This window comes from Aquila chrysaetos, chromosome 10, assembly GCF_900496995.4.
Source record: "Aquila chrysaetos chrysaetos chromosome 10, bAquChr1.4, whole genome shotgun sequence".
NCBI lineage: Eukaryota > Metazoa > Chordata > Aves > Accipitriformes > Accipitridae > Aquila > Aquila chrysaetos.
This window is the reverse complement of record NC_044013.1, coordinates 18,013,235-18,037,145: the sequence shown is the minus strand read 5'-3', so window position 1 is coordinate 18,037,145 and position 23,911 is coordinate 18,013,235. Positions and strand designations below refer to the sequence as shown.

The window sequence follows — 23,911 nt, the reverse complement described above, 5'->3', positions numbered from 1 at the left end:
CGTGGGCTTATGCTCACTTATGTTACACAACCATTTAAAAGTGACTTGCCAACAGTACACAGAGCCTAGCCAGAAGAAAAGCTTCCCCTTTTAAAACTAGCTGAAAAATCCTGCTTCCTGATTTGCCCCACAGAATGCGAGAGGAGGAAGCTAGTAAGGTCTTTAGGGGTTGAGGTGGCATTGCTGTTCTTGTGACAGAACAGTTGTGGCTGCTGAGAAAACAGACCAAGAGCCCAAAATAATCAGCTGCAGCTTGTACCTGCTAAAAGTTACTTTCCCTGTCCCCTAGGGTGCCTTCCAAAGGAAGGGACACGAGCAGTTTTGTCTTGAGCCAGGCTTGGAGGCAGAGCAACACTTGGAAACCAAACTGCAACGAGGGCTGAATCAGACAAGCTTCAGGCACTAAATGAAAGAGTATGATGCACATACATATGACAAGGAGGCTGGGCCACTGTGAGAAAGCAAGCTGGGGTGCACCTGACAGGTCCACAGCATCAGCATGGCACAGAAGGTAATCCATGCTGGATCGCAGAATGCTGGAGCTGGTATAATGGGAAAGCTGTGGGAAAGCTGTGGGAGTTGTAGAGAGTAAGTGCACGGTTAGAGTAGCATCCAGAAAAGGCTGGGGTGTAGGAGGAGAAACCAACATCAGAAGTCTGGCAGAAAAGGGAGTTGTGTGTGTTTAACGGGTGGAGTACTAGGAAATTTTAGGCAAGTACAAATAGAAAAGAACAATAATACAGAAATTGGATGGTAAGAACTGTTTGTAGTTTGAAAGGGAAAAGCAGGAATATCGAGTTGTAATTGAGCAAGTGCAACTATGCAGCATCCTGCTTTCGTTCTCTCATACACTGACACTGATACACACAAAGCGGCAGTAGAATAATAGGCAATCAGAAGGGTAAACAAGCCTACTCTGTTTGTACACAGAGACATCTGGAAGAAGGAACACAGACACTGGGGAAGGATACATATACAAAAAGCTGGAGGAACAGGGTGCTGTCACTGATGTAAAACGAGCATGCACACTGCTTCTGGTTCTACTTCAATCCTAATCTGGCCCCACTGAAAGGGAAAAAGCAACTGAAGTGTTCTATTTTACATAATGATTGAACAGGCCTTCAAGCATGTTGTAGACCTGTACTCAATGATGACTTTTCAGCACCTTTTCAAAAATAAGTAATCTTATTATCTAATTAACTAACTTTACTAATTTTGATGAATAATTCATTAACTTCTCAAACTTTATAAGCTGTTACCTTGTACAGCCTCTTTTATTACACCAACAAACTGACTCCACAGCACTTCAGGATCTAATTCAACCCAGCCAGGATGAGGATAAAGCGATTCCACCTGTTCACAAAAGACATGCAGCACTGTTAGGATCCCTAGTTCACAGAAACCAGTATTCTTACGAAAGTTTGTGCAAGTACATTTGGTTTTGCTTTTTTTTGCTCTTAGTTTTCTGAATCTACTGCAAGAGGAGAAAACACAGTGTTTGTCACTTTTAAAACATGGTTGAACGTGGGTATGTGAAGACCTCCTCTGTTCAGAGGGAATAAAGAAGCCCAAGCCCCCAGGAACTGGGGAGCCTGTAAACCCCTTTCAGGGCTCCAAACTGGAAACTGCGTTTCTCAGACAGCCTTTTGGCTCCGCTGATGAACTCCGACGTGGATGCCTCTGAGCAGTTCACTAGCAGCGCAGCACAGTGGGCCAGGGATCACCCACCAGATGGGCTTCCAGTGAGAGGGTCAGCTCCACTGAGAATATCCCCCTCCATTTCTGAGAATCCCTCAGATTTCTTACGCTTCTCCTCGCTGCAACCTTTTCAATGCAATAGCTAACAATAAATAAGTTAATTCTGAAGATCGTCTTCATCCCAAAATCACGAGCCACGCAAACCAAAAGCAGCCTGAAATTCATGTTCCAAAGTTAACACTTTTCTACGCAGCGCTGTTAGATAAATGGTTTACGTGTGTAAATGCAAGCCCTAGGCAGGTCTCGGCTACACGCTACTAAGAAAAGGCGTTTTGTCTGGAAAGGGATTAGTCAATTAGCGACTAAAGCGGAGGCAGCAGGGAAAGGTGGGCGGGAGGAAGCGCTGGGGGGTAACGGGGCGAGCGCAACGGTGGCGTATCCCCGCGGGGCTCCCAACCGGGCTGGGGGTTTCCTTTCACCCAGGCTGGTCCGAGGGCCCTCGGGAAGCCGTCCCGCTCCGACACGGCTCAGGGGATGCCCGCGCACCGGAAAGGCCAAGCTGGGTGCGCGCCTGCGAACGCTCCCCGTGCCGAGCCCCGAACCGCGCCCCGCCCGGGCAACCCGCCGCCTCCCGGGACCCCGCCGCGGGGCTGAGGGAGCCGGAGACCCGCAGTCAAAACCGCCCGGCGCTCGGGGGAGAGCGGGCGCGCTCGGCCCCCGCTCGCAGGCGCCCGCCTCCGGCGACGGCTCTTGAGGCAAGCGCCGCCTCAGGCTGCCCCCTCGCCCGCCGAGTCCCGCCGCTCTCGCCCCGGCGAGGGCGCCGCCCCGCCGCCTCCTCCCCCGCCGCGGATTCACCTTCCTCCAGCCGGAACCTCTGACCGCGGCCGCCCGGTCGTAGACGTGGCACTTCACCACCGTGCTGCCCACGTCCACCCCCACCACGTACCGCGCGGGGGCGGCGGCGGCGGCGCCGCTCTCCTGCCGCCCGCACGGCATCGCCAGCCGCGGGCCCCGGCGCGCAGAGATCGCCGAGTGCGGGCCGGACGGCCGCCGCCCCGCCGCGGGGGCGGGCGCCCGGCCGGCCTATGGGCGCGGGGAGCGGCGGTGCTCGGCGGGCTGACCGGTGACGCCCGCCGCCGGGGGCGGGCCTCGGGGCGGCCTCCGCAGGCCCCGGCGCAGAGAGCAGCGCTGGGCCGCCGCGGGGAGCGAGGGCGGCCGGCCGGCCGGTCGGCGCGGCTCCCTGGCGGCCGCTCGCCCCTCACGGGGAGGGCGGGAAGGGGGCAGGGCTTCCCCGGCGGCGACGGCGCCTTCTCCGCGCGGCCAGGCGCTCGGCAGCGGGGTCCCACGGACGCAGCAACGCCACCGAAACCAAACCGCACAGTTAGTCCGTGCAGTTTCTGTACAAATTTACCAAACGCACGTAAAAGGCTTTTACTGAAACACCAAACGTTGAAGGGTTTCTAAAAGAGACAATTCGGCGTGCGCCACTGGAATGTGTCCTCAGGGTGCTAATAGGGACTAAGTGAACATAGTGCTTAAACCCAATTCTCCTCACAGCCCGAGCAGACGGAAAAATGTCAGCTAGGAGCAGGTGTTTGCTAAACAAAGAGGTATGGTCGCTCCTGGGATTTGTCACTGAAGGTAGCGAGCATCAGTGAACAAATTCTATGTAATTACACAAATTCTTGCATCTGCAGCAATTCTCTTATGCCATCACTTTCCTTCACAGAGGGAACCACGTCTAAAATTGCTGCTGGAACAGAGTGACAGAACTGTTCCCGTATTGCCCTTAGATAGGCTGGGGGTTTGTTTTTTAAGAGAAAACATCAGAAAAATTCTCAGTTAAGCAATAAAATACAGGATACTCAACCCTGAACTAGAATCAGTAGAATTTAGTTTTAACCCCAATTTAATTAGAAAATTTAGTCAATTAGTTTCAACTCCTAATTTAATTAGAGCAGGAAAAGCAAAAGCAAAAAATATATAGCACATATTTTCCCCTTGCACCTCTGTTTGGCCCCTCTTACAAAAAGTTGCACTCTGAACAACAAAAGGTTAATATGTGGGATAACAGTCTGATGTTACTGGATCTTTAAAGCAGGAATACTAATGACTGTGAAAGCCACTTAAGGAGAGGCTCCCTACCTCACCCGGGCAGTCACAGAGGTCACTGGGACAAAGGTTTGGCTCACAGGGAGCTGAAGGCACATGAAAGAGAAAGCGAAGGAATGGCTGCTTTACCTCTCCTCCCTAAGGAACGCCTCATTGGGAAGTCATAATCTTCTTGACTTTTATATTCTCTTTGACTATAACTTGACAAGTTATAATCTCTTGACATACAGCTAATACATGTATGTCAGAGAAAGGTATCAAGTACTTCATATCCGATTAAGACTATTTTTCCTCAAACTAATTTAATTATTCTGTTAGTTTCTGTAAATAATAGTTACTTAGAACTCCTGAAGAAAGCTCCCTCAATAAGATTCAACATATGTAACTGGTATAAAAAGCTAAAACTTCTCCAAACATTCAAAAACTAAGAAGCCTTAAGTAAAACTGGGAAAATGCATCTAGACATCTTTCATGTTTTCACAGTATCAACACAACTGGGGCCCATCTCACTGCAAGATAAAGCAAAACTTCAAAAAGAAAATGGAGGTACAGGTTACTTTTTTCTTTTACAAGCTCTTAATGTAACAAAAACATACCCCTCTGATTCACTGTATTGCATGGAAGTGACCATAAGCAGATTTCTTCATGCATAACTTAAACTCTGTTTAACATGTTAATAAGAACTTAGATGCATCTTGAAAATGAACACCATATATATGTTGGAAAGATAACATGAACCAACTTGCGTAGTTGCAGTCCATATGTAATCTCAGTGTATTGGGTTTGCGTGGCAAGGTTTCAGTAGCAGGGGGGTTACAGGGGTGGCTTCTGTAAGAAGCTGCTCAAAGCTTCCCCCATGTCTGATAAAGCCAATGCCAGCCAGCTCCAAAACAGACCCGCCGCTGGCCAAGGCCGAGCCCATCAGCGACGGTGGTAGCGCGCGCCTCTGGGATAACAGATTTAAGAAGGGGAAAAAAAAAGTCGCAGCAGGCACAGAAACTGCAGCCGGAGAGAGGAGTGAGAACACGTGAGAGAAACAACCCTGCAGACCCCCAGGTCAGTGAAGAAGGAGGGGGAGGAGGTGCTCCAGGCGCCGGAGCAGAGATTCCCCTGCAGCCCGTGGGGAAGACCATGGTGAGGCAGGCTGTCCCCCGGCAGCCCAGGGAGGTCCACGGTGGAGCAGATATCCACCTGCAGCCCGGGGAGGACCCCATGCTGGAGCAGGGGGATGCCCGAAGGAGGCTGTGACCCCCTGGGAAGCCCGCGCTGGAGCAGGCTCCTGGCAGGACCTGCAGACCCATGGAGAGAGGAGCCCACGCTAGAGCAGGTTTTCTGGCAGGACTTGTGACCCCGTGGGGGACCCACGCTGGAGCAGTCTGTGCCTGAAGGACTGCAGCCTGTGGAAGGGACCCATGCTGGAGCAGTTCATGGAGGACTGCAGCCCATGGGAAGGACCCACGTTGGAGAAGTTCATGAAGGACTCTCTCCTGTGAGAGGGACCCCACACTGGAGCAGGGGAAGAGTGTGATGAGTCCTGCCCCTGAGGAGGATGAAGCAGCAGAGACAACGTGTGATGAACTGACCCCAACCCCCATTCCCCATCCCCCTGCGCCACTGCGGGGGGTAGGTAGAGAATTCGGGAGTGAAGCTGTGCCCAGGAAGAATGGAGGCATGGGGGGAAGGTGTTTTAAGATTTGGTTTTATTTCTCATTACCCTACTCTGGTTTGATTGGCAATAAATTAAGTTATTTTTCCCTAAGTTGAATCTGTTTTGCCTGTGACAGCAATTGGTTGAGTGATCTCTCCCTGTCCTTATCTTGACCCATGAGCCTTTTGTTATATTTTCTCTCCCCTGTCTAGCTGAGGAGGGGAGTGATAGAACAGCTTTGGTGAGCGCCTGGCCTCCAGCAAGGGTTAACCCACCACACTCAGTTATATAGCATGTGTTAGAATTGCTCAATTTATGAGAGGCTTACGAAATACAAATTTTATATTATTGTTCTGTTTGTGATGTGATAAAAACAATGCAATAAAGGAGGCAACAGGTTTTCAGACATGCATAGCTTGTCCATACAGGACTTATCTGGCATTAGCTTATATTATATAATTCCCACACAGGCACTCTTTGTCTATCCAAACCCTCTGTCACCCTCAGAGAAAAATCTTATCGCCAACATGGGTAAAAACCCCAAGTTCATGTTAGCACAGACAAGAAACATCCAATTTGAAATGAAGATGTACGGACACCCTCCTTTCATACTGCGCTGCAATGCTGATAACAAGCCTGCGTAACCTCTACCACCACCCCAGTCTTCCTGTCTGAGAGCATGCAGGTGCCATTTCCACTGTTCAGAAGATGGAGAATTCATACACCTGGGGTCACATACCAATTCCCGCAGCAGCTATGTACTTCTGCATCTCCTCTGCTGAAATCGTCAGTTTCTTTGGTCTCTGGAAAGCGTGACTGGTCTTTTCTTTTACTGGAATATCAAACCAAATGAAGGAGTGGAGACACTACAGGGACCTGTCCAATGCTGTAGCAAAGGAAAGAGTTATTAAGTAAAAGCAACCAAACGGCAGAACATCAGGGACAAGAAGATCCTCCATCGCTGGCAGCGATGGCAAAACCCCAACCATGAATAATTTACATAGCATATTTGTAAGCAACATCATCATGCTCAGCATCTTTCAGTCAGCAACAAGTACACTTCAGAGGATGCCAAGCGAGAGGGCTTTGTCCCCGTTACCCAGGTTAAAATAGGCCTTGAGAGACAGGAGCGCTACAGATCCAGCAGACCTAATTACTAGAAAGAAAACATGATCTTGACATTTTCTAGGACCAGATTATTAATTAAAAATTCTGAATTATTAATTAAACTGTATTTGGAACAGGTAACTTATTTTTTCTTTTAAATAAAGGTATTCTCAGGTGCATTTCTGTTGTGAACTGATACACATAAGGAGCCTCTTCACTCACCCCAGGCTTCCAGAATTAATCTAACTTGCTACTGGCAGTGCCAACAGGATTCCAGCTACTGGAATCTAGGAGAGTAAGACCCAAAACTTGTAATCCCTGCTTTTTTGTTTAACTTCCCTTCCTTAGCTGTATTTTGTCAAGATGCATCTACCCTTCTACTGCCTCATCAAAGTCTTATTTAACATTTTACCCACTTCCTTAGCTCTACCATTCTAACAAGTTTTAACATTATGAAAGCATTGACCTTAGGGTCCTTAGTTTGTATTTAAGTAAGAAAGAGCCCACTAATTTCTGTTGCTCCATTGGTTGGTGCAGCCCACATATATCATTCATTAAGCCTCGCCTGAACAGACAGCCCAAAATGAAAGTGATGACCTTTTGGCAAATTTTGCTGCAATAATTTACCATATGATCATTCTCAGCAGTTCTTCCTGCCAGAATTTACCACTCTCCTTGAAGTCCAACAGACAGAACCACATACAATGACAGCAGTTAATCTAGCATGTTAGCTTCGTGGGTGATTTTAGTTTTAGGCAGCGATGGGATGTTTCTTAAGCAGTTCCACTCTTGCTAAATCATCCCGCCCTCACACTGCGAACTGTTGTACCAACACAGCTGTTCTTGTGGCTCCACGGTGAACTATCAGGCTGAAAAATAACATGGGGGAAAGAGTTTCAATCAGATTAATTCCTTGATATGGTTCATAACGTGGTGATACAAACAGTTTGGCACAATCCAGTGGGAACAAGTAATAAGAGACTGGTTAAGCCAGCATTTTCACTAGAGAATCGCACACTGTACGAACTGTGTCTACATACATGAGGTTTTGCATTGTGCCTGAGGCACAAACAGTCCTTCCTTTCTGCCAGCTCTGTGACAGAAATAACCTTCAACAGAGAATGAGGTGGACTTTAGGACAATCAAGTTTTAAGCCAAGAATTTATCTACCAAAGCACGTGAAATGAAAACGTGTACTTATTCTGTTAATGTTTCATTATTTGCCCATGCTTTTAAACTATCCTCAGTAATATCTACATTTGGAGATGTGCAATGTGTATATACGAGATAATGTCCATCATCCTCTGGATGTCTCTTAAGGAATTATGATCTGGACTAAAAATGACAGAACTATGAATGGCTCACAGGGAAAAAAAAATCTAAAAATACACAGAGGAAAATGGCCATCAATGAAGCTTAAGTAGAAGAACAAGAGAATGGATATACTAGAAGCTAAAGGGATAAAAAAAGCACTTAAGAACTATTGTTTCAATAAGACCTAATCACTAACCAAAAAAAAAAAAGGGGGAATTAAAAAAGAAAGCAGCTTACACTGCTCTCCATTTACCCTTCTGAGTTAAGTTTCAATGACTGACAGCATTTCAGCTGTTTCGAAGAACTAAGTACTGGAAGACCTCAAGGAGCGAGTAGTAAATGTCACATTCTATCCCAATTAGTGCTAAATCTGAAACATGCATAGGTTACTCTGAAATAGATCACTTCCTTGCACTGGAAGCACAGTTCTTGCTTCACCCCATACCCTCAATATGCTAGAAGTTGCAGACTTTGAATTTTATTGCTATTGTTACTTGCACAGCAAATACATTTTGGCTTTTGATTGCCAGCCTTTATTTTTCTTGCAATTACACAAAATGCAGGACTAAGGGTGATTATCAACTTCCATAAAGCAACGCTGATGCAGTAACGCTTACTGACCCAAGTTTTACCAGAAAAAATAGTAAGTAAGTTTTAATGGAAAATGCTTCCTCTGTCCTTTCAAATAAAAGGAATCAGGTTTACTGTTTGCACTTGATGGCATTGCGACTCCTTCTGTTCTCTTTGATTTGTATTGTCTTTCAAAGCAGAAGATGAAACAGGAAATTTGTAAATTACAGAAAAATAAGAGTAAACACCCCGTCAAAAATCAGCAGCAATAAGAACTGTTGTTGGAACCATGGATTCTTTTGTTAATAAACAACAGCTACTTACCTCATGATATCCGATTCTTCGAAATATCTATCAGTTACAGTCTCAATATTCATGGGTCCTCATGCACCTGAATTTGGATTCTTTTGGCCAAGAGTGTGTATTCAGACTGCCCTTATGCCCTTGGTGTCACTGTGTCCCCTTTCCAGAGACAGAAAGAGAAGAACATAACTGTCTCTCAGTAGTAAGGAAGGCTGATTATGGAATACATATGGAGATCACATCTCAAATAAAAAGAATAAAAAAACCCCCTTAATGTAAGTAACCATTCCTTCTTTGAGATTCCTCACTCTCAGGGGTCATCTATATAGTAATTCAGGTGAACTAAACTAAATTGAACAAAAGTCACTTAATTTTTGAATGGGAGTGTCCATGCAAGATTTATTATGCATAAACTGATATATTTTAAAGTTACCCCTTTAATTAATTTAATTTTCTTTAGTGCTATATATTGAGATGGGAAAAGTAACAAGGCAGAACTTGCCATGCAAGATAACTGCAATACTTCAAAGTCCATTGACTAGTAATTTGAAGACAGCTTAAGAAATGCAAGATTGCATTTTGATATCTTCATGTTGAGTAATATAACTGAATGTATATACCAACCAGACCATTGATCTATACAGAATTTTGTTACACAAAGTTGCAGCAGCTGGTCATGTTAGGAGTGTACTCCATTCTTTATGCTAGTTGCTTTAAGCAAGCTAATTCACACAATAATCTACAAAAAGGAAAATAACATCTCTCTACATGAAAAGCTGGTGCTGCAGTTGGCAAAAGACAGATCCTAACAAAGTTCATAACTCACAACAAAAGATACTAAGAATTAACTGGCATGACTACAGTGTTCATTACGCTTTAAAATGGAACAAGTAAGAGTTTGAACATAATCTTAGAGATAACTGGTCAAAGAGAACAAAACTCAACACATGGTATATATACACACTGCAAAGGTGAATAAGTTTATTTACCCTCTCTAAAATAAGGGTAAAATCTAGTAACATTAATTTGGCAATTTTTAATTTAAAAAACCTGCTATTATTGGGGATGAGGAAATCTAATTATGAAATGTAACTTGCCATTTGTCTCTTAAAGAAATTCAAACACATTATACCATTTTTAGTGCAGTTTGTCATTATGCTTCAGAAGCTTTGTTACAAATGAGGTAACTACTCTTACTCTACTCCAGCAAAAATCTCAGCACAATGTTTTGCTCCAGGTACAGGAAAAAGGGTGTCAAATATTTCCAGGTACCCATGGCTCCTCCTGTTTTTCAGCCATGAACTGGTTTTGTACCTTGTTAAAAAGCACTGGGACTGAACCTGCTGGAAAGTAATCTTACTGCCTTTTCTATACCTTTTGTTTTTGTTTTTTTTTTAAATCTGATAGGTGACAGAGGCCAAAGACATTTTGGAAGATCAGTATCTAGTTAAATTCTTTTAACTGCAAAGTGACCAACAGCTTTTTTAACAAACTTCGTATCTTTAAATAAGTAGTAATTGAAAGCTATCAAGAAACAGCTCAGAGGTGGGCAGTTGCTGCTTCTGAGAATCACAGAAATTGGGCTTCATAAGATTTAATTTCTATCTTAAAATTTTGGTTTGGAGCATACAGAAGTTCCCATATAGTATTTGGAAATAAAACAGTGAAAATAAGTAATGTTTCTTGTTTCAGTATTTAATCCAAGCAGACACAGACACAATTTATAAAATTATTCTATTGCATTAAAGTTTTATATAGCATTTAACTTTTATGAATGTTTTTCCTTCAGTGTATCATATATTCATATTTTAAAATATCTTTGCACAGTCCTTTGTGCAACTACATGCTAAAAATCTGCAAATGCACACTTAACACTAAACAGCACAAAAAATACATTCTGTATCCATTCATATGCAAATTTAAAACATTTCACTTGGCAGATAAACAATGAAAAGTTATTTTAAAAAAATCAGAAACTACAAAAATGCGCACATAAAAGTCTTCCCTTTTGGATTTTTAGTAAAATACTGCTCTGTATAAGATCTAATGAAAAACTCCAGTGCGTACAAAATACTTTATATCTATGAGAAAAACAAATGCTTAAATTTATATCTGTATGAATTAAACATAATCACCTTGTTAAAATATAAAACTGAAATCATATGGGACATGGCATAGGTCAATGCAGATGTCACATCTACCAGGACATGTAAAACTGTAATTAACTGGGCACCAGGCAGTCAGTATCATAGAATATACTTAAAACTAAAAACCAGGGACTAATACAATATGCAGCAGCTACCAAATAAAGTGTCTAACCAGCTATATATACTAAATATAGCAATTCTACCCAGAGAGGGAGAGGAAGTCTTCGTCTGAAGTAATTAATTAATAATAAAAATTGCCATGTTTACTGATGTTAATAGTGTCCTTTGTAACTTTGTTTCTAAAAAATCTGCATAAATTGGCTATCCAGATATGTCAAAATTCTGTGATACAAGACTATAATGAAGTCTCATCTCCATCACAGGAATTTCTAAACCAGATCTTTTCTCTGATGATCAGATTATTCATATGGGATATGGGGGACTAACATCTGTCTCATAACTGAATTTCACATAAACACTTCTAAAATACTGGTGTGTCAGCATTGTGTCAGTCTCATGTTGCTAATGACAATAAATCACCAACGTACAACTTCCCCTTCACAGAATATGGCTTCAAACCCTCTTTAGATTGCTACAAAGAGAACAACAAAATCAATGTATTTTAAGACTGTATATAGACTATTCTACAAGGTTTGTGATACTAAGTAAAATGAAATAAAATTTCTTAACCTTGTTTTTACCTCTGTGATCCTTGTAAGGGGCTTGCTGCTATTCTACAAATACTGCTGAGGCAACAACTGTTTTGGAGAAATCAATATAAAAAATCCTATAACATGGTAATAATGTGAAACTTGGTCTACACCAAGAAATGGAGGCAAAGAACAAGGTAAGGGAACTGAAAGAAAGTCTACAGACTTGCAGATCCTACACAAAAACCTGTTTGGAGGCAACAAAATTAATCACTAAAGTATGCTTTATTTCTAAGCTTTCTGGGCCTTAGAGAAAAAGTATTTTTTCTAGAACAGATTAGAATAAAGAAGAAAAATGAAATTTAATCAACATCAGTAAACAGCACCAACTGAGGCTTCAAAGTTTCTCTTAGACTGAAGATTTCTTATTAATGTCAAAAAGAACGGTACCTGTAGGTTAAAAATAGTTACAGGGACTTTTGAGCCTTCTTTTTTTCCTATATGAACTAAGAACGATGGCGTTACTTCTTTTACAACATAGCTCCCTCCAAAAATACAAGTCAACTTTTTGTCTGAATATTCTTATGGAACCAATAACAACAGTTTCTGGTAATTTAATTTTGCTACACAGAACTTCTATCACAAAACTAAAAAATAAATATTAAAAGTCACTAGCAACAAAAAATAACCTACCATAGAGAAGGTTTCAGGGTGCAGACTATTACAGGGAGAAATGGACTCTAAGTAAACATAACTTTGACAGCCATACTACACAAATGGACATCTTTAAACTCTGGCCATTTTTGTAATTTAGAAAAAAATCAGGGTATCGCTAGCATTTTAGGAGGCTATGCAGATCTGCAGTAGATATCTATGTTATTTTATCATCAGAAAAAAAATGAAATTGATAATGCAGCTATATTTAAAAAATTAAACATTACCAAAGAGGTGTCTACTTTGCAAATGTATTTTTTTATTGAATATATCCTATAAATTAATCTCCTGGAACAGATTCTGCATCAGAAACCACTTTTTGCCACTCTAATACTAGAGATGCATTCATACCTACATTTTGAAAATTGTAAAGTTGTTGCCCTCTGGTATAAAACCTAGCAGTTCATAGTTAAAGTGAATTTGACAGTTTCACCATCGTTAGGTTTTAGTCACACTGATCAACTCAGAAGGACCTGAAGAGCCAATGTAAAACCTGCATTTAAATAATTTTTCCTTTCTCTCTTATTACACTATTTAAAAATAAGCTAGAATACGGAATGTTGTACTAAGCAATGTTAAGATGCCCAACTTATTACCGCTCCACATCCCTCCCAAAAAACATGACAATTCTGAATTAAGGTTGCCACTGTTATTGCTGCTTACCTGGTATAGTCTGTAAGCCACTGTTTAGAAACCTAGGCACAATGGATGGCATGGTAACCTTAACTCAGCATTTCCTGGCTTTTGCTAATTTAAGTCAAAATAATTAAGTTTTAACATAATTTTTATAGTTTTCGTAACAACCTGAAAATCATAGCAAATAAAATGTATTTCATTCTATATTATACTTAAAGTGGCTGGTCTTTTTAATAGAGCTTTCTGATTTTTTTAAATGAGAGAACATAACAGTGGGGGAAGAGTTAAAGATAAAATACACCTAGCTACCATATTTATTCTGAAGATTTTGGTGCGCCAAAATTGACAGCCAGCTTTCTTGGCTTTCGCTTGCTGGAAGTGTTTGGTGTTGATTTGTTATGAGGAACGCTTGGAGTAGCCACATTGTCTTGAAATGAAACAGTGGATTGAGCAGCTTGAGGAGATTTTAAAGAAGCTGAAGAACTATCTTGCTGAATGTGGTCAGAAGACACTGGCTGTTCATTCTTTAGTGGTGCAGCTTGAGGGGAACTCTGAAACTCCTTGAGCTCAAAGTTTTTCTTGCTAGCAGCCCTTTTTTTAGTTACCTTTAAATTAAATAAATATTATTTAACAGAATGCATTCTCAAGAAACTGAAAATATTCCACTTTTAGAAAACATGCATACAATTTTTTACAATAGTTTTCTAATACTAAAGAGTGCTTCACAGTGGGGGTGGTGTTGCATTCATCATGTAGACATATTTTTTACAAAATTAGAATATTAAGACAAACCTGCCAATCTTACCTGCAGAGGTATAAACTGGTTGTGAGAACCAACTGGTATAGTTCCTGCAAGAGACACATTTCCTGGATAGGAGCCAGGATAATAATGTTTAGGCACTGGAGTTCCCCAGGACACTGGACCAAACATGTGAGATGATGGAGGCATTATATTAGCTGTGAAAATAAGTAACTTTTAGCTCGCTTTCCTGAAAAAGAAGATACCAACTCCCCAAGACCCCAAAAGTACCCCAACTACATTTGTCTGCATGCTGTTTCTCTTTCCAATAAAGCCTCATATTCTTCCTATTTACTTGAAAATAGTTAAGTATTTATTTATTATAAAAAACATCCTAAACAAACAGTTCTGCTTTTACAGAATTACACCTAGATGACAGCAGTTAAGAGCACTAAGTCACGGCACCTGTATTTCAGAGTGCACTAACTTAGGATCTTCACATCCTTAGCTGAGTGATGTATTAGCAGAAGGTTGCAACTTTAGGCCATCCTTTTGAAACAAGTCAACAATATAGAAACCCTGGTGAAAGGAGATGTAGCAGCTGCTGTATGGGTTGCTAGGATGCTACAATGGTGCTGGCTCATTAATTACTAGCTGTGAAAGTGAGCTTTAGTAGAATACAAAATAGACAGGAACCAGAAACCCCACCAGTATTTCTACCAATTTTGGGGGGGTTACTCACCATGCTAATGTTTGGCAGTGTACAACAGGATTGTGATGCATCACTTCAGTGAAAGTTGGTTATAAACCAATAAAAATACTAATGCATGGATAACCATTAACTATAGAGGGGAAAAAAAAAATCCATGTAGAAAATCAAGGAAGATATTTCTTACGAATTCTGGACTGGCACTATCAGCTTTGAACTAACTACTATTGTTCTGAAGGAAAAAAACAAACAACGAAGACTAAATGGACAAATACATTCTTGAGGAAAAGAAATAATTGGGAGAGAAGTGATTCTTTGTATTGAATTAATTTGCATATTGATGAGAAGAGGTTCATGAACTGTTTTCAAAGCAGTTCAGACATACAACTACATATACGAAGACGAAAAATGGGGCTTTCTGGAAGGCATTCATTTTCATATAAAGAACTATTACAATTACAGCATATCATGACAATATTTGAAATGTGTACTAGTCAAATACTTACCAGGGGGTTGTGCAAATACTGGAGGAATAGATCCAGGTGGCACAGGAACTCCCAGTGGTTGATAATTTGGAAACACTGGTGGAGGTGGAGGTGGAGGCAAAGGGAAGTTTACTCCTATAGAACTCTACGAAGAAGGAAATGGAGGATTACAAACAGACACAATGCAATAGAGACAAAGATTTTAAAAGATTCTTTGCATCCTCACCAAACGCTGTAAAGCAAAAAGCGCAGCTTTCTCCTTTGCTTCAGCTTCAGAATGACACTGCGGTCCATGAACCAACAAACCATTTGATAATTTTATGTGACAAACTGTCATGGTCTAGAAAAATGAGATAAGATTTTTGAAGGAATTTGTATTGCTGACAAACAAACTGTGAGATAGAAACAGAGGACTTGTTTGTTTGTTTTGAAAAAAGACAACAAAAGGAGCTAAGGTTTATTTTTAGATGGATTTCAGTGCTCAGTCCAAATGTTTAATATAGGACAGTTGAAACAAAGTTGAGAACTTTAACTTTTGCAGAAAAAGCTTTTTACCTGTGGTGTTTTTAGGAAAGAGAAATCTGGTTGCGACATTCCAACAAGAGAACAAATACGAGAAAGTTCAGAAACAGTAGACAGTGCAGGCTGCGGGCAAGTGAAAGGGTGACCTCCAGTTTCCAGTGCTGCTGTGTTCTGAGGACCTCCAGTGCTATGAGGCTTGTTCATATAAGCAGCTGACAAAATAAAAAAAGAAAAAAACCCACACCAAAAAGCTGTATCACAAATATTTCCTGCACTGAAAGGATAGCAACTTTGTTATTAGCAGAAAAAAAAGCACATTTGATTTTCTTCTGGTATTTTCATCTGATTAACAAAAACCAGAAGACTATATATAAGGAGATTTTTAGATGTGAATAAAGAAGTAGAACTGAAAAAGATGACATTTTATTACTATATTTTGAAAATCAGTACTATACTGTTAGCTATGTTCTAAAATGTCACTACAAGGTGAAGCTCTGAACTATGAGCTGTTGTGTAAACATACCCATTCTTTTTGTTTGTCTATATTGCAAGGCAGCTCCATGGCAATCCTGTCTACTAGGGGGAGCAGGAACATCATTAACTTGGGATTTCACTTCATTCCTTGTTTCCAGGTCAGAGCCATCTATCTTCAAAATCTCTTTGAGCATCTGTGTTCCTTTCTTTAAAAATAAAATAAACCATTCAGGGACATGATGGCATTCAGATAACACTACCTTCTTACTTAACTCTGAATATCACAATCGGTAACATAATCTTAATTTTTGTTTTCCTATCAGTTACATTTTATCAAAGTACAGTTAACAGCATCATAGCATAAGCAAATGTGTGTGTTAATTTTCTTTGAGAATATCTAATTAAAAGCTCATCAATGTTTAAAAAGGCAGTATGAGGTTTCATGGAGTTTCTTTAAATAGAAGCATTGATACCAAGATAGCAGATGCTAAACTGCAATGTAAGGATTCCTGCAGTATACAGACCATAGCAAATGATTGTGGTGACAGATGTTCTTCATTTGTAGCTCTTGCTTCCTTGGAATAAGTCTGCACTTCGTTTTCTTTGGAAATTTTCAAAGAAGCTAGAAGGCCTTCAAGTTCATTGTCCTTCTTAAAACAAATGAAAAAAAAAAAAAAAGGGTACATCAACTTAACAGATGCAAGAGGAAGGGTATATTAGTTTGAGATTAATTTTATGCTCATTCAGGACTTTTTTATCTTAGTTTGGGCAGATCACAGTCATGTCTGCTCAGAGTGTGAACAGATACCCAGACTACATCAAGTTTTGCATACTAAAAAGATGCAAGTATTGACCAATAGGGAATTGATTTAAAGAATGATCAAGGTTATACAGGTTTCTTTTTCATCTGTTATAAACATAAATTTGCACACGAGTGATGAGGAATAGTTGGAACAAAATGCACTGGAAACTGAAGTTATTCAAAGAGCACATGAAAATCAACTACCTAGGATCCTACCTTTCCACCTGTAGAAGTGCCATCAACTGCAGCCTTCTGAACTACAGGCATGTTGGGACTTTCATTCCTCTTCAAAAGTTTGACATTGTACTTATTCACACCTGCAAAATTCTGAAATAAACTGCAGCATTTATCACTGAGTACTAATACTCCATTACTCATTATAACACAATCGTATTAGAAATGCATCTGCAAATAGCTTTCACAAGCTAATATACTTAGAGGATTTCAACTTACTGAAAACCTAGCATTTGTGTTTTCCCATTACAGCATAGCTTTTAGAGTCTGAGGGGAATAGGAAAATCATTTGGTATCATCATTATACATCTTATGCACTTTGTCTCATTTTCTGTCTGTAAAATCTCTAGAGAAAAAAAAATATTCCAAAATAAAATTTACCTAGTAAAAGAATCGACTAAGATGCCAGTTAAAGAGAAATCTGTAAAATGATGAATCAGATCAGAGTAAAATGAAAAGAAAAGAGTACATGTACTCAGTACAGAAGAAATTACCTGTTTGTTTGATATTTTATTATGTGGCTGACTTTCACCTCTTGTAACTTTGGAATCTTCTTTAACTACAAAAGAATGCATTCTTTTGAAATGCTCTTAAAAACCATAATAGTAATCAAGACTCAAAAAAATTAATTATTCCATACAAGTACACAGAGTTGCATTAATTTGAATGGTTGCATCAGATGTTTAATTCATACTTTATAGGCCTTTTGGTGTATGCTTTTCTTGTGGGATAAAATAAAGTGAAGTATATGCAATAATATATCTAATTTTATATTCTACAATATGATCACAAGCGAATTTTCAAAGCCAAGTTGTGGGTTTTTTTTGTTTTGTTTTTATATCAGATGGGTGGAAAGTCAACATAACGCAGAAAAGCTTGATTAAAAGGTTCAGGATTAAGTGTGAAATAACCTAATATGCACACCAGGGACATTATTTGACAATAAGTGCAACATAGTGTTCATATAACTACAATAAACTATTTTCTGTCGATAACTACAAAAAACTACAAAATAGTCATTTCAATGAAGATCAGATAAAGCAAGTAGTTCTCCTAAACAAAGTTTATAATTATAGTACTTACATTTTTTATATGGCTCCTGTTTTCTTTGCTGACCTTTAAAGCTGCTGTCATTGAATCCTGGCTTATAGAACTGATTCCCAGTTCCCAGCTTGATTTCCTGAGGTAGAACTGCACCCTAGGAGTTCAAACATCAAACCTTAGACAGAAAACTATGTATCCATCATACACATAGTAGTCCTGTATGATTACCTCTTTCCAGAACTATGCATACCCTGTGTGACAATACTTTCATCCAGAGGATTTATTTGTAACATTAACTAGAAAGTTTTATGATGTAATGAACTGATGTATAAAATTAAATACCTTCATGTCATGAACCCAGAGATCTGTTTAAAGTTTCTATACTAACCTTCTCATGCATGTTTTGCTGAATGTGGTGAGACTTCCCAGAATTCTGCAATGATTGCCATATGCTGCAGAATTCATCACCTTGCTTACTCTGTGCCTGACAAAACAAGAAACAACACCCCCAACAAACTCAGCAGCTATAAACTCAACTTTTGAACAGCTAATCATATACAAAGACATTCTGAAAATTGTAAGGTCCAAGTTTAACAGTGCTCAGATGACAGAAGTTTTCATACTGACACTAGTAGAACTTGCAGGTACCTAATTTATGAAATAGGCTATTGTGGTGTGTTGTACCTATATAACAACTCTTCCTAAGAATCACTATTAAACTGAAATGAGCTTAGTTTCTTTTGAGATTGTTTTTGTTTTGTTATTAACTGAAGTTATGAACATAGGAAAGATCATCAAGTATAATTAAACTCAGATAATAATTCAAAATGATTTCAAAAGCATGCTCTCATACTGGTAGTATTCTTAAATTTTATTATTAATGCCTTATTTTGTAAGGACTTATCAATCAGCCTCAACTGTTTCATAATACTACAGGCATGCTACCACAGAACTGAAGCCCAGCTATTTAAAAAACACTTTTGAGAATCTAGAATCTAAACAAGGATAACACAGGATATTATACTCATTCAAGAACTGGGACAAGTTCTGCTCCAGTCTGTATCTGGACTAAAACATCTGATGTACCAAAACAAAGTTATCTGTTAATCATGAGAAAAGGACACCCACTCTAAATAGGGGACCAAAATAAATATTGAGACATTTGGGTCCAATACTAAATGAATCAGAACACTCACTTTATTTTTCTGATTGCCACTCAAAAATGATCCTTTCTGGGGTGAGTTAGAGTTACCCTGATTTTCAGCCCTGAGATTGTAATGCTGTCTTCCATTCAGTTGCTAAATCATTGGGGAAAAAAAAAAAAAAAAAAAAAAAAAAAATCAGAAGTGTTTCACTGCCTTAAATTTTGTTTTGGAAAGTAGTTTTTCTTGTACAGACTTAGAAAACATGAGACAATTCTCAGACACACCTATAGCAACATGAAGTTACCCATGAAGCTAATTTTCTTTAAAGAAGTCACTTACTAAAAAATAAAGTTTAATTAAACCAATGAGAACCCCAATTCACCTGTAATTTTTCCTCCTTTACTGTATTTTCAAACAAAGTAAATCATAACCAAGAAGCAAAATTGACAAGGAAATTGCGTGTTCTCCTTCTGAGCATGGACAAACTTGGCCTACAGGAAAGGGGAATTGGAACAGAGCTTTAAGGAAATAATTGCATCTCTGCCCAAACAAACTGTTTGCTGACACCAAATGTGGTGTCACTGCTCCAAACTAAGTATTTGTCTCTTGGAAATGCAACTGGTGCTACTCAAAGCAAAACAACTGTCAATAAGGAACTTTTGGTCCCTTTCGTGATTGGATTAACTCATTTCTCTAAGATAAGGATTATCCTACTTCTAATATACTGACATAAAAATTAAATTTTCTTTGTACCAATGAAGATAGCAACCGTGGTCATAATTGAGCTTCTAGGGAAAAACATTTTTGTACAAATGAAAGAAAAGTCTTACTTGAGTAGGAACAAAAAGCGAGCGAGGAGAATGGTTGAGGCCTCCCAGATGCACCTTTTGTGGGCATACAGATGACAGGTCAGATGCATATGAATTGTAGTTATTAACAGCTGGCTGAGGTTTAACTATGGCCATCAGTTTTTGATTTCCCATTTCTGACCGACTACCATGAGACAGGTTAATTAAGGCACTTGATGGCAGACGATAACCTCTGGCAGGTGAGCACCTTAAGAAAAGCAAATTATATAGCTGTTTCATGTAGTTTAAATGTTGACATTTCAATGTATCCAATTTAACAACACTGTTGCCTCTGTGCCAAAAGATAATGATTCAAGTTTGAATAGCAGAGGCTGAAAACTGTATCCAACAATGAAATCTAGTACCATTACACACAATGTTAATCCAATTGTGCTCCCCCCTTTGGCTTCTGGCTGTCAAAACCAGAAAACAACAGTAATCACTACTACTCTGATTTTATATTGTACCTTTCAGTGCTAAGCTCAAAGAAATTTTAAAAATGAGTGAATTGTTACAGCATAGCTCTGTAGTAAACATTTCTGTAAAAAATTATGAACCAGGAAAAAATATTCTTTTCTTTTTCTGAGATGAAAACTGAAGCCAGTAGCAGAATTATAAATTGAAGTTAAGCAGCATTTAGTCAGTTTTATAACTTCCTTTATGATTCTGAATACTGGAGATTATCTGTGTCACAGGACATGCGCTCGCAAGGGACTGGATTGTGTTATGCTTGCTGAATAGGGAATAGGTAAGATTCTCCTCTAATTTCTGTCTTAAAAAACTTAATTTATCTAAGAACAATAGTAAAATGAAGCCTGCTTGGTAATTTAGTGCATTTAGAAGTTTACACGCTTACTTAAATACTGAAGAGTTATCACACTGTTTAAAACAAAAGTATTAACCATGCCTCCATCTCCTGAAGAACAGTTTAGGTTTTTAACGGTGGTTAGAATTTAGTGCCTAAGTATCAATTATTGATAGTTCAGAGTCCCTGCTTCAGAGGAACATACGATTACTGACTATTTTTTACTCTATATGTTAAAGACATACTGAAATAACCTGTTTTCTACATATTTGTTTTAGAAAAACATTTGGATCTAGTGCTTTATTCTGCTGGTTCATATTTGCTTTCTACAAATCAGAAGCTTCTAAATACACAAAAAAGCCTAAAGAGCATTTCCAAAATACAATATACTTCGTAAAAATTATCGCTACTCAAAGAGAAAAAAGAAACACAAAAGAAATAAAACATGACCAACACTGTTGAGAAACAAAGTTCTAAAAAGAGGCATTAAAAATACTAAACCAAACCAAAGGCAACAATTTCATGCCATCTATACCAATTGCATAAAATGACTATGAAACGACCTGTACAAACCTTATAGTTAGGCCTCCAAGGAATTCTTCATCAAACAAAACTTCGAAGAGCACATCTGTTTCTCTACTGGCTATACGAAACAAAGTAAAATGTCATCCTATATGTGTAACAGTGGCTGTTTTCACCTAAATTATGCACATATCTACATTAGTTATACAATAAATAATGAAAAGACCAAAACGTAACTAATTAAAAAAAATCCTTACTCCTTAAATGAGTAATTTCATTAAGAGCAATTCGGAAATGCTTCTCGAAGTCATATATGGCTGCCTTTTTAGATATATTTTCAACAGAAATGTACCATGCGTAACAACTTATCAACCTGCATTAACAGAACCGCAATTTAGAGCAGTATGTCACAGTTGTCAGAAACTGCCAGAAAAGAGATGCAAGCTATCTTTCCATTCAGGCAGTCGGAAACGAACAGCTTTAACATTACCTTCTTGCATAATGACAGACTAACTCTCCTTTAAAATTATACTAGTATATAATCATTATGGAGAAAAGAATACCTCTTTAAAAAGCTGCACTCAAGTCTAGTCTATTCAAGATTCTTTTGGATGCAAACTGAATGAGAGAGCAACTACTTAAATGCCAGGTAAGAAAATAGAGCTCACATGCTACACCCAATGTGATTTGGTAAATCCTTTTGTCTACCTGAAATATTTATGGATAATCTTCTTGTCCAAGAAGGTATAAATCCATGCCATTTAACAGAAATGGAGTATCACAGAGTAAAAACCAAATTCCAAATAAAACAATTTGAGACAAATCATATTTGATATAACTTTATGTTCAATGTAAGTATTAAGGCTAATACTTGGTTTTATCTCTACTTCTCTTAACTTTGCCCATATCTTCCCATAACTTCATTGTTACTTTTTTGCAGCCTGTGTTCTCTCTCATTGATCTCTCTGCCTTCTTCATATTAAGAAGGAACAAAGGGTAAGTAATTTCTTATTCAAAGTACAGCTGTGTAACACATGAAATTAAAAAAGAATACCTGTAGGTTTAATTCAAAACAGGAAGTATGTCATTAGTGGCTTCAAGTTGCATATGCTTCATAGGTGAGAAATTTCTGTGCATTCACAACCATTATACAAAGCACTTTTCTGAAGCCTGCTTTCACATCACTAGCTGAGCTGTTATATAGCTATAATGCTACAGTTATGAAGAAAACATTACCTCCTTTAATTCCTATAATGGTACCTCGAAGACCAACTGGAACTGAAAAGTTCTCTCTCACATTGACAACACGGTCAAACAGCCTATACTCTGCATCTCGATCTGGCACAACCCCGTTCTGTTGTTCTAATGGCTGACAATAACCAAAAGACTGTGTTAATGTTTGCAAAAAAAAAAAAAAAATAGGGATTACAATCAAAATGCATTTATAACAATATCTGAAACATACTATAAACCAAACTTTTTGGAAAAAAAAAATTGTTTAAGAACATAGAATCTTCCCTCCCAGACACAAAGCAAACTTTCATTTTTTATCCTGTAACTCTCACTCCCTGCTTCTGCCTGAGAAACAGCAGTGCTGTACATGATCCAAGGCAGACCAAGGGGATCAATTTAGACAAAATAAAACCATCAAGTGTAATCTGCCTGTATCAGTAACACTGGTATCTGTGGAATACCAGGCAAGATGAGCAGTTGGTCCTATGTCAAGAACTGAACGAAAAGCAGAACAGGGCAGAAGAGACAAATGGGAAGGACATTTTATTTTGCCTTCATCATACAGCCAATAAGAACTGTAGAAGCATGAAGGACAGAAGGTAGAAAAGAACTGAAAGTCAGTATAATACATCACGGAGTTTGTAGTTAGTAGAAATTCTCTCCTTTTAGACAGACTACCATTCTCAAATTAATTTTCTAGAAGGCATCATGAAACTTTTTGTTCCATCAATACTGTCATAAAATTCCACTCTCTGAAAGTTGGTAAGCTTAAGTAAAATAAGCATGATCTGGACAACTTAACCTTTTAAAAAAAACCTTTTCACATCACTTACTCTGTACAGCAAATGGGGTTTCACAGTTACTCGCACCTTCTTGTTGCTCTTTCTCTGCTAAAGGAAAGGAACAGAAAGTCATTACAAACTAGTGTAGGAACCAACACTGGATTTCAGGTAAAACAAAACACCTGAAAAGATAACGTAGAATTCTTTTGTTTCTTTTAGATAAAGGTATACAGCTTTCATGAAGTCTTTAGGATGACTACATCCAGTTTTTAAAACATGACTGATTTCTTACCAGAGCTTTTGCATCGTTTGGCTAATTCCTGAATTCACACCAATTTTATTAACATGTCCTTGCAAATAATTTCAAAGAAATCAGCCCATTATTTCACGTGGCTTTGCCTTTAGCTTTTGCTTTTGTAATTTCCTTGGCCCCTTTTTTGGTCTGTGGCCTTCAGAAAACAACTTTCTAATTTTCCTCAGACCAAACAGAAACTGCAAGGGAAGAACAGCTGGGATTGCACTTAGAAACAGCACTTCAGATACATACTGACACCTGTTCCTTTCTGAAATCACCAAAAGGCAGAGTTCAGAGTATGGCTAATGCTGCTGAATAGCCTCAAAGAGTGAGTCAATTAAAAAGATAAATCATGAGCTCTTCTGAATTTCTG

At 39.1% G+C, this 23,911-nt stretch overlaps 2 protein-coding genes across 23 annotated transcripts in view; both read right to left on the bottom strand.

Moving 5' to 3' along the window:
* GK5 (glycerol kinase 5) overlaps nt 1-4,636 on the bottom strand; it is a 30,666-nt gene extending 26,030 nt beyond the window's left edge. The window contains exons 1-3 of one of the 2 annotated variants that reach the window (XM_041126523.1): nt 4,553-4,636; nt 3,844-3,896; nt 1,260-1,353 (exon numbers count right to left, since the gene is read on the bottom strand). In XM_041126523.1, the coding sequence (XP_040982457.1) occupies nt 1,260-1,353; nt 3,844-3,896; nt 4,553-4,571 (166 nt within the window). In that variant the 5' untranslated portion in view covers nt 4,572-4,636. Of the gene's footprint in view, nt 1-1,259; nt 1,354-2,553; nt 2,753-3,843; nt 3,897-4,552 lie in introns of those variants that run through there. The other variant, XM_030027138.2, reaches the window with a different exon arrangement.
* Nucleotides 4,637-5,756: 1,120 nt separating this feature from the next.
* XRN1 (5'-3' exoribonuclease 1) overlaps nt 5,757-23,911 on the bottom strand; it is a 41,638-nt gene continuing 23,483 nt past the window's right edge. For 3 of the 21 annotated variants that reach the window (XM_041126517.1, XM_041126503.1, XM_041126519.1), the window contains 18 exons: nt 23,295-23,351; nt 22,465-22,615; nt 21,280-21,349; nt 19,884-20,109; nt 19,105-19,206; nt 18,297-18,392; nt 17,948-18,062; nt 17,359-17,423; nt 16,847-16,957; nt 16,353-16,478; nt 15,878-16,034; nt 15,388-15,566; nt 15,059-15,172; nt 14,854-14,977; nt 13,705-13,856; nt 13,209-13,504; nt 8,774-8,911; nt 5,757-7,434 (listed from right to left, as the gene is read on the bottom strand). In XM_041126517.1, coding sequence (XP_040982451.1) covers nt 13,214-13,504; nt 13,705-13,856; nt 14,854-14,977; nt 15,059-15,172; nt 15,388-15,566; nt 15,878-16,034; nt 16,353-16,478; nt 16,847-16,957; nt 17,359-17,423; nt 17,948-18,062; nt 18,297-18,392; nt 19,105-19,206; nt 19,884-20,109; nt 21,280-21,349; nt 22,465-22,615; nt 23,295-23,351 — 2,136 coding nt within the window. In that variant the 3' untranslated portion in view covers nt 5,757-7,434; nt 8,774-8,911; nt 13,209-13,213. Of the gene's footprint in view, nt 7,435-8,773; nt 8,942-10,426; nt 13,505-13,704; nt 13,857-14,853; nt 14,978-15,058; nt 15,173-15,387; nt 15,567-15,877; nt 16,035-16,352; nt 16,479-16,846; nt 16,968-17,358; nt 17,424-17,947; nt 18,063-18,296; nt 18,393-19,104; nt 19,207-19,883; nt 20,110-21,279; nt 21,350-22,464; nt 22,616-23,294; nt 23,352-23,911 lie in introns of those variants that run through there. The other 18 variants (XM_030027132.2, XM_041126509.1, XM_030027135.2 and 15 more) reach the window with 16 other exon arrangements.